General features: G+C 42.4%; 1 protein-coding gene across 1 annotated transcript; it reads right to left on the minus strand.

Moving 5' to 3' along the window:
- Nucleotides 1-1,274: 1,274 nt before the first annotated feature.
- Nucleotides 1,275-6,566, minus strand: LOC131875997 (uncharacterized). The gene is made up of 5 exons (XM_059220753.1): nt 6,389-6,566; nt 3,249-3,328; nt 2,706-3,080; nt 1,941-2,126; nt 1,275-1,625 (listed from the first exon to the last, which is right to left on the minus strand). The coding sequence occupies exons 1-5, from the start codon at nt 6,564-6,566 to the stop codon at nt 1,275-1,277; spliced, it is 1,170 nt and encodes a 389-aa protein (XP_059076736.1).
- Nucleotides 6,567-9,275: the final 2,709 nt, after the last annotated feature.

The following is a 9,275-nucleotide window of genomic DNA, read 5'->3' on the forward strand; positions in this document are numbered from 1 at the left end:
GGAAACAAAAGAAAACTCCTACTTAGCAAACTGGACTATTCCTTTCTTTTCTGTGTTCTCCAAAAACTTCTCTCCTTCCTTCCTTGGCGACGAAGAACCCCGCATTTAAATAGGCCACCACTCCTAAAAATAGCTTCCCTAAAAGCCAAAAATGGCACAACCTCCTTTGAATAGAAAAACACGGCGTGTCACTACGAAGGCCACACCCAAAAAAACAAACCTTGCAACTTGACTTTTCACCCACAATGGACTGGAGGTTACCAAGAACTAAAAAGATTCTGCCAGAAGAGAAAGGACTGCGGAAAAGGGCATAGCTACAAGAAACTGCTCACATACTACGCTAATGAGTGGGCCCGCCTAGAAGAATAGTTAGCAAGCATTGCCATTTGTCACTCCCACGCTGCTTCAAAAACTAGACACCAAAGACATACCGAGGGAACAACGTCGGGCCACCAAGTGTCCCGCGCGCTCTGCCCTGCTGGCTAAAAAAAATGATCACAACCGGGCCCACCAAAAAAATTACATCGGGGGAAAATAAAGGTGAACATTTCTTGGCAACTATCAAGGGTGATTCTACCTTCAGAATAGAAGAACCCAAAATTACTGGTTTCACAGACTAGACCTCAAGCCACAACAGGATGGAAAAGATCAAAAGCCTACTGCAAAGGCAGCCACTTGTCTTAAGAGAGCGTAACTTGCGCTTCCAAATCTTGGAAATATTGCTCCAGGAAAATTACTTCATCCAAGGAAAGAAGTACAAGCTCTTCTTGGACCTGGTTCAGGAGGGCGGAGAGCTGGGCTAGAGGATGCAAAAGGCATTCTACCTCATTTACTAAAATAGGGCTTCCTAGCCGTGATAGGAAAAGTCTATCCTACTGCACATTCTCGATCTGCTACAATACTTGCTCGATCCGTAGCATAGAACCATCCATTGGGAAAGGAGAAGGTAAGCCTAGAGAAACAAATTTCTTGACACACCGTTTAATGTCTGGTACTAAAAATTGCAAAGGCGTCAGAGCGGCTGACATCTGCATAATTATCCTATGGTGGTTTATGAAGACATTAGTCTTTTTGATTAATTGTTGGTGATCTATGATCCCTTTCTCCCTAAGCTCCTCCTCTTGAGTAGAATAAAGAAACTAAATAAGATTCTAGGCTATTGGGAACTTCGGACCAATGATAAGCATAGAATTATTAATAAGGTGCCCAGCCTCGGCATAGAGGGACTGCGCATCACTGAGAAATATTAACACCGGCTGCAAGGATGGGCAGTACTACTTTACTTTTTCCCAATGGGAAACATACAACTCTGTTAGCATGGTGGAGAAGTCTGGAGCCATCGGTTGCGGGGGTGGGAGGTTCATCAATCGAGATATCTCATTATCTTTCCCAATCATCTCCTGCTGGAGTTGTTGGATTTTGTTTTGCTCAATAGCCACTTGATTTTCTAAGGCTAATATTTTTGCCTCCCCAGTCCTGACGGTCTGTTGCAACTGTAATGTATGGTTCTGCTCCTGCTGTAGAAGAGTCTCCAATTCTGAAACGCATTTGCCAGATTGTTCAAGACTAGCTTCTCTTGCTTTCAACTCAGCTTCAAAATTCATCTTCTTGTCCAACCGTGATACCTAAGCTTCACTCAGTTGATGGGCATAACCTTATTTAAGAAGAATTTCTTCGTGCAATTACATCTGAACCTGGGTGACATCCCTTGAAGCAGCTTTCAATCGTTGTATCTCAGAGTCTTTATCTTGTAATTTCTTTAGGGCTACATTTCTTGTCACTTCTTGACATTTTAGCTAGGAACCTACGCTGTTAAGGGCCGACTGCAACTTTCCTTTCTCTGAATTAGCTTGAGTTAGTAGACTCTGCAGACGATTTATCTCTGATACCCTAGCCTTATCTTCCTTCCTTTGCTAGGAAAGGGAATCGCGGAGGCTAACATTTTCTGCTTGGAGCTTTTCTGAACGATGACTCTTCTTAATAAAGTCTGTGGACACTGCTTTAGAAGTTTCTTTCATCATTCCAACCTTGTCGGATTCTATGGCACTTTGGAGACTAACACCCATTGCTTGTAGCTCATAATCATCGGGCCTCATCTGAGATTTCTGGCTTGTCAACCTTGGGAACTAGATTTGCAAAGCAAAGGCAATCTCTTTGTTCATTGAAATGGGTCTATAGACGAGGACGAGCATGATGAGAACCTTCCTTCTCCTTCCTCTTATTTTCTTTATTCAAACCAATGGATTTATCATAAACAACCTGCTGCTGGAAACTATCCAGATGATCAATGGCTTGACCTACAAAAACTGCACCAGGAGGGACAGCGAAAGGCAAATGTGAAAAAGGGGCAATGAAAGAGGATTGGACCAGATGAGTCACTGCTAGCAGGGAAAATAATAGGACAAAAGGGGAGCCCACTAATGGGAAGGAACTAGTGGATGCCGCAGCCATACTCTAGGGGAATACTCTTCAAAACCTAGCCTACACGACACAGGGACTGCTTCTAATGTGGGCGACTGAAAAGTTGTAGATATGGGGATTGCACCTGGGAAAGGAATGGAGGCTTATGTGAGTATGTCTTGGGGATTAATGGTCATACCTGCTAGGGCCAAAGTAAGAGTAGTAGGGACTAAGGTTTGCATGATAGGTGCGAGAGTAGCTGCAAGGACATCCAGAGAATGGGAAGAGGGGAAAAAGGGACGTACCTGATTGGTCGAAGGCTGCAGTGGTTGAAGATCTGTAGATGTTGTCATTGATGTATTAGGTTCAACCCCTTCTGACCCACTGAGATATGGCTTCTTCCTTAGGGGGGCCTCAGAAGACTGCTTCTCAGACCGCCTCTTACTAGACTGTGAATGAGGTCTGTGGGTTGCACTATCTAAAGAAAGAAGGATTTCTGGCTCCTGCCCTTCGATATTTATAATCCCAACTTCCTGCTGAGTAGCTATCTTGGGAGATGAGTCTCTGTGCGAGGAACTATCACCTGTCTCATCATAGGATTTATTTACCTTACTCCATTCCTGCTCAAAACGCTCATCCAGGGGTGCATTTCCAAGGCTAGCTCTAAGTTGATTTACTTCCTGACAATAGACCCAAAAATTTTCCCTTTTCTTTTTGGGCTAGGATAAAGTTTTCATACCCTCCAACAATGCCTAAGGAATAGACTTTGTGGGGTTGAACCTTTGTACTGGGGTATAAAATTTTAACCACGAGGGGTGATCCAAAATAGGAAAATCATGAGGACCCACATATTTGCTTGGGTCGTCAACCTGGGGGTTGGTACGTTCCACCCATGAGTCTTGAGGCTCATGCCTCACAGTGTTTTTCCCTGTACTTAAGTAGCCATCAGGGTCGTAACTCCAAGAGTCATCAATTACCATGAAACCCAGTTGCATCATCTTTGAAGTCAGGGTTTCCTCAACAACTTTTCTTCTTACTAGGGTAATTAGGCCAATGGTCTTGTTATCCTATGTAATGGAGGTATTGTGCTTCCCAGAGCCAATTGCTTGCTCGACTCTTTCCAGCTACCTTGCCATTTCCAGAGCTAGGGTTCTGTTAGTCACGTAAGTAGGTAGCCGGAATGGCTCTTCAAAGAAACCATGTACGTGGATGAAAGAGAAATTAGGGCCCATGAACCAATCACAAGGAGGGTGTTCATTTTACATCCAGTTCATCTGAACGTATGAGAAATGGGTGAGAGGTTCATTGGGAATCACTCCAAAATCCTTGAGCATGGGAGCCAAGAACAAATCTAAAAACTGATAGGAGTCATAAGAGGCCAGCAACAGAGGCATCCAACAAGACACTGGCATTACATTTCCTACCTCATCAAAAGTGTCCAAGCACATGAACTATGCAAAGAAAGATTCATTCTGATGCAGAAGCAGATGCACCAATACTAAAGAGAACCTAAAACGTTGCAATGGTTGAAACTCGGATAACTACTTGACCATGGCCTTAGTGATAGTCGTGGAGAAGTCGAAGTGGAAAGGTTCCCTTTACTTCCTACATTTAAAAAGAAATCCCATCATGAAAGTTGTGATATCCTGGTCATTATCATGACCACGTAGCCATGCCAGGGTAGATGAGATATCTCTAAGGTCATCTTGTTTCAGATCGTTGTATGACAAAGGGAACTTTGGAAGCCCTGCTGACAAACTCCGGTTGAGGGCGTTTTGACAGAAAGTTAACACATCTCTCTTGGTGCTCCAAAATTCCTCTATGGATTTTTCCAAGAAAACTTCAATATTTTCCAAGATTGGGGAGCATAGCATTTCCCTAATGGCCTCCAGAGATATGATCAGTTTCAGGTGCGAGCCGCTGATAGAAAATGAGGTGGGATCAAAAACCTCCGCACAGGCGGCCACAAGTTTAGGATGGTAGGGAACTACGGGGACCAAAGATTAGGGAGCACCACTCTTGTAGAAATGCACCGCAATAGAATGAGGATCATTTCTATGATGCAACATCCTCGAACAAGTGGCCTCTCTAAGGTTTTTGGGCTACTATCGGATCTTAGGCTCATAGATGTTTTCTAAGGAATCTAGAACAACCGATGAGTTTCGGGTCATCATTTTCTTTTTGGCCTTTGTCTTTGGATAATCCTTCTTTGGTGGAATGGCATGAGAGGAGTAAGATAGTTCCTTGAAAATATCAACCCAGAAACCTCTGGGAGCAGCTTTTGTAGATGAACCCTCAGAATCCATCAAGGCAGACAATCATCCTTTCCTGTGTTGTTATCAAAATAGAGATAAGGAATAGAAACCTGCACGTCTTCCTCTGGCCTCACTCCTTGGCAACAAAATGAATAGATTGATGACCAGGAGAGCCTTTGAACTTTTAAATGCATGACATGCCTTGTTTTTTGTGAAAGCTAAGGCTCGGCTTACACACGCGCCAACTCAAAATTCTGCTGCGATCAACCTCCATGAATGAGGGGAGTCATCATTCCCACTTTCCAAAAAAAAAACTATTTGGTTGATTTGGCGTTCCTCGGGAAAAGTTCCTTAGGCAAAATCTTTCTTTAATCAAGAGGATCAGTTAGGAATAATGGCTGCTTGAGCTGAAATAGGCTAGTGGAGCTTTCGCATTTAAAGGTGACGTACATGAAAGTACGTATGGCTCTTTGTTTCCATCCATTCCTCTTTTCAAAGTGACTGACTAAACACCGATATCTTAGAAATAATCCCATTCATGTGACGCAAATTAATAGAGGTGTGACAGAGACATTAAAATGGGACAAGGGTAAGCTCAAGTTGCCGATTGCTTACTTGCCAAGATTTTTGCTATAAATATGTCTTTTTAGACATTCTTTCATCACAACGTGAGCTATAACGATGGAGTTTCTGAAGAAATGGATACTCCGGTTCGACTCATCAGTAGAAGGGCACAAGTCACTTTCCTAGGGAATATATCAGACCGAAGGATGCAAGGGATGACGAGAAGGAAAAATCCATTAATAATTGCTGCCATCAAATGGATACTAGGGGAAGATTTCATTGGCAATCCAAACTGATACCAGGTGAATACGGATATTTGCTTGTGCTTCGTGGCTTCTCTGTTGGATTGCGGCCAATCTGGGCTACTGGCAGTGTAGCTAACTCAAGCACTCTTTCCTCTAGATTATCTAGGAGGCCTTGAAGATATAGTCGTGTATCATGTACCTTTCCTTGGACTCCCTGTGGCATTTGACTTAGAGCGCTTCATCTTACAAAATGAAGAAGTGAGGTGGCATCCACTTATCATGGCTTGAAAATCATGTCATTGTCTTCCCATAGGTACCGCACCAAGCTAGCTATAGAGTTTCTCCTACGAGTACATATGATGGTCCCCATTTCAGAAGGCATGGAATGGTATATTGGCTTCAGGGACTATATCTTCCCAAGAGTCCTACTGTCGGATCAGCCTCCTAACCTGGTGGTTATATTCATGCACGGGGAGCCTGAGAGTTCTTCTAATTCAGAATGGCTAGGAGAAGAAGGGGACTCTGATACTAAAGCTAGCCTCTGAGAAGAGTGGTAAAGCATGACTTGCGCTTGAAACTATAAGATGTAAACAAGAGAGAGGCCGAGGGCCCGCACATTTTGTAACAATATACGAGAAAGACTTAATATAATGATTTTACTTTTTCTTTATCTAGTCTCTCTTTCCTAATGCTTGTTGAGCTGGAAATAATTAAAATAAATACACACCACACATATGCACATAGTATACACTATTTACATGGAAAGGGGAAGGGACCCTTAATAATAAGGCTTAAGATGAAAACTGTTAACCGAGATGGAGAGGGAGTCTACATTCATGTCCTCTAACTCAAAAGCGTGGAAACCCTTACATCCTATGATATGGAAAGGACACTCCTATAGGCAGTCAAACTTGGTGTGCTGACCTGGCTTCGCCATCCTCTCATTGTACTTCAGAACAAGGTCTTTGAGGGCGAATATAACATCAGAACTCGTTTTACTATCGAACCACCTTTTTATGACTTCTTGCCTATCCTGGAGAGTTGTGAAGGCGACTTCCCTTGCTTCCTCTAACTCTATAATCTCCGCTAGCCTTATGGCCATTAGGCCATTTTCGGCGATATCCATAGATTTTAGCAACTATAACGCCATAATTTCCAGTGACAGAGGAAAGAATGCATCTTTCCCGTATACTAGCTTGTACGGGGAAGTTTTGAGAATCTGCTTGGGTGTTATGCAATCAGCCCATAATGCACTCCTTAGGTGATGGTGCCACTCCCTCTTATATTCTGTGCCTATCATCTTGATAAGTCAGATCAGGTTCTTGTTAGTAGATTCTACCAGACTGTTCCCTTGGGGGTAGTAGTTAGAGGAGGTTTTGAGATAAATACCTTTGCTAAGAGCTAACTATGTGGTTCACGAGCTAGTGAATGTACGTGTGTTATCTGATATAACAATTTTTGGGGGACCGTATCGACAAGTCAGTTCTTCTAGGAAAGATAGTACTTCATTTTCAATTGAATTCTGCAGGGGAACGACTTCAGACCATCTGGTGAAATAGTCGGTGGCAGTCAGGATCCATTTATGTCTAGTTGAACTTGGAGGATTGATCATCCCGGCAAAATTGAGACCCCATTGAGCAAAAGGCTCTTCAACTGACATAGGCCTGAGTGGCATGGCTGAATTCTTACCCCTCCCTGCATAATATTGGCATTCTTTACATCCTCTTACTAGAGTGTATACATCTTTGAACATGGATGACGAAAAGTATCTGGCTTGAGTAATTTTGATCGCGGTTGTAGGTGCAGAGAAATGGCCTCTTGAGGGGCCGTAGTGAAATTCTTGGAGAATTTTATTAGCTTGGCCTGGTCCACACATCGGAGTAGAACTCCATCGAAATTTCTTTTGAAAAGAATTTCATTTATGAGGTGAAAACCGCTGTTTTGGAGTTGATAGAATCTCCTCTTGGCCGGGGGAAGATTTTTGGGAAAGGTCCCTGTCTTCATGAATTTTTTTCTTTTGTCAATGCAACTTTCGCTGGGGGTGTTGGGCATAAACATAACTATCTCTTCTAAGATGGCTTCAAAACCATGGGGTTCACTGTCCTGCACTATATACTCACATAAACCTCTCCCGCAGACCAGCTTTGTGGGCTTGATGTCGACATCGTATTCTAGCATCTTGGTGATCTAATTTGCTCTTTTTTCTGTGATGTCGCCCTCCATGATGTATTCTCTTATTGTAGGATGAGCTACATACACTGTGGTCTTATTATAGGAAATGAAATGCCTGAATTTCTTCAGTCCTTTTATGGTAGCTAAGGCTTGCTTTTCCACAAAGTTATAGAAAAGCTCATAATCTTTGAGAGTTTTTGAATGGAAAGCGATAGGGTGCTCTCCTCCCTTTTGGGTGTCCTTTTGAGTTAGCACCATGGCGATACTATGCTGATCAGAATAGACATACATTATGAAATCCTTCAACATGTCTGGATTAGATAATACTGGAGTTGCACAGATGGCATGCTTTATTTGGTTGAAGGCATTTTTGGCTTCAGCAGTCCATTTAAAATGTATATCTTTCTTAAGCATGAGGGTGATAGGTCTTATTATCCCAGCGAAGTCGGAAATGAAACGACTGACAAAATTAACCTTTCCCAAGAATGATTGCACTCCCTTTTTGTTGACCGGAAGGGGAATCTCTTTAATAGCCTTGACCCGGTTAGGGTCGATAGAGACGCCTTCTTTAGAAACCATATGCCCTAGCAACTTCCCTTGAGGAACTCCAAAAATACACTTTTTGGGGTTCAAGGAGATCCCAAATTCAAGACATTTTTGCAGGACTAACTCAAGATGTTCAAAATGATCCTCCCAGTGTTTAGAAAACATAGTTAGGTCATCTAAATATATCAAGATAATCTTATTTATTAGCTCTTTGAAAGCCAAATCCATGGCCCTTTGGAAAGTGGCCCCAGCGTTTGACAAGCCGAAGGGCAGCTTTTGATATGCAAATATTCCCCACTTGGTGGTGAAAGTGGTCTTGTGTTGATCCTCCATTTTGACACTTACCTGATTATATCCTGAGAAACCAACGAGCATAGAGAACATTTTTGATCTAGATATAGTGCTTAATAATTGCTCCATTGACGGCAAGGGATAATGATCTTTGAGCGATACTCGATTCAGGTCCTAAAAATCCACACAGAGTCAAATATCTCGATTCTTTTTCCTCATAGGGACCAGATTTGACACCCATGTACTATGTTTTATAGGGTAAATAATCCTTGACTCAATCAGTTTCTTCAACTCTTGAGCCATGAGGGATTTGATCTTGGGATTAACAGGTCTCTATTTTTGTCGAACTAGCTTAGCTTCATTTGTGAGTTTGATGGTGTGGTGAATGATGCTAGGATTGTAACCTTTTAAATCATCATAAGACCAAGCCATGACGCCTTCATACTCATCACAGTATCGAGCCAATTTCGCCCTGTCTTCAGAGGAAACACCTTTGCCCACTTTGAGGATTCTTCCGCTTCCAACTAACATTTCAACATAATCTCCTTTGTCTGTTGTGAGCTTCCTCTTATTCTTCTTAACATACTCATGATCAAACAAATTCTCCAAGGTGGTCAGACCATTAGGGAGCTTGTTGGATTTTAGCTAGATAATCTAGTTTCTGTAAGCTTCTTTAACTCTGGGTTGTAGGTGGTCGGCAAATTCTCCCAATCTTTGAATACATAGAGCAATTTACTCATCACTTTCAAAAACCTACCAATATGTATCATTATCAGGAACACCTAGATGGACCACCATGTTG

This window comes from Cryptomeria japonica, chromosome 5, assembly GCF_030272615.1.
Source record: "Cryptomeria japonica chromosome 5, Sugi_1.0, whole genome shotgun sequence".
NCBI classification, from domain to species: Eukaryota; Viridiplantae; Streptophyta; class Pinopsida; order Cupressales; family Cupressaceae; genus Cryptomeria; species Cryptomeria japonica.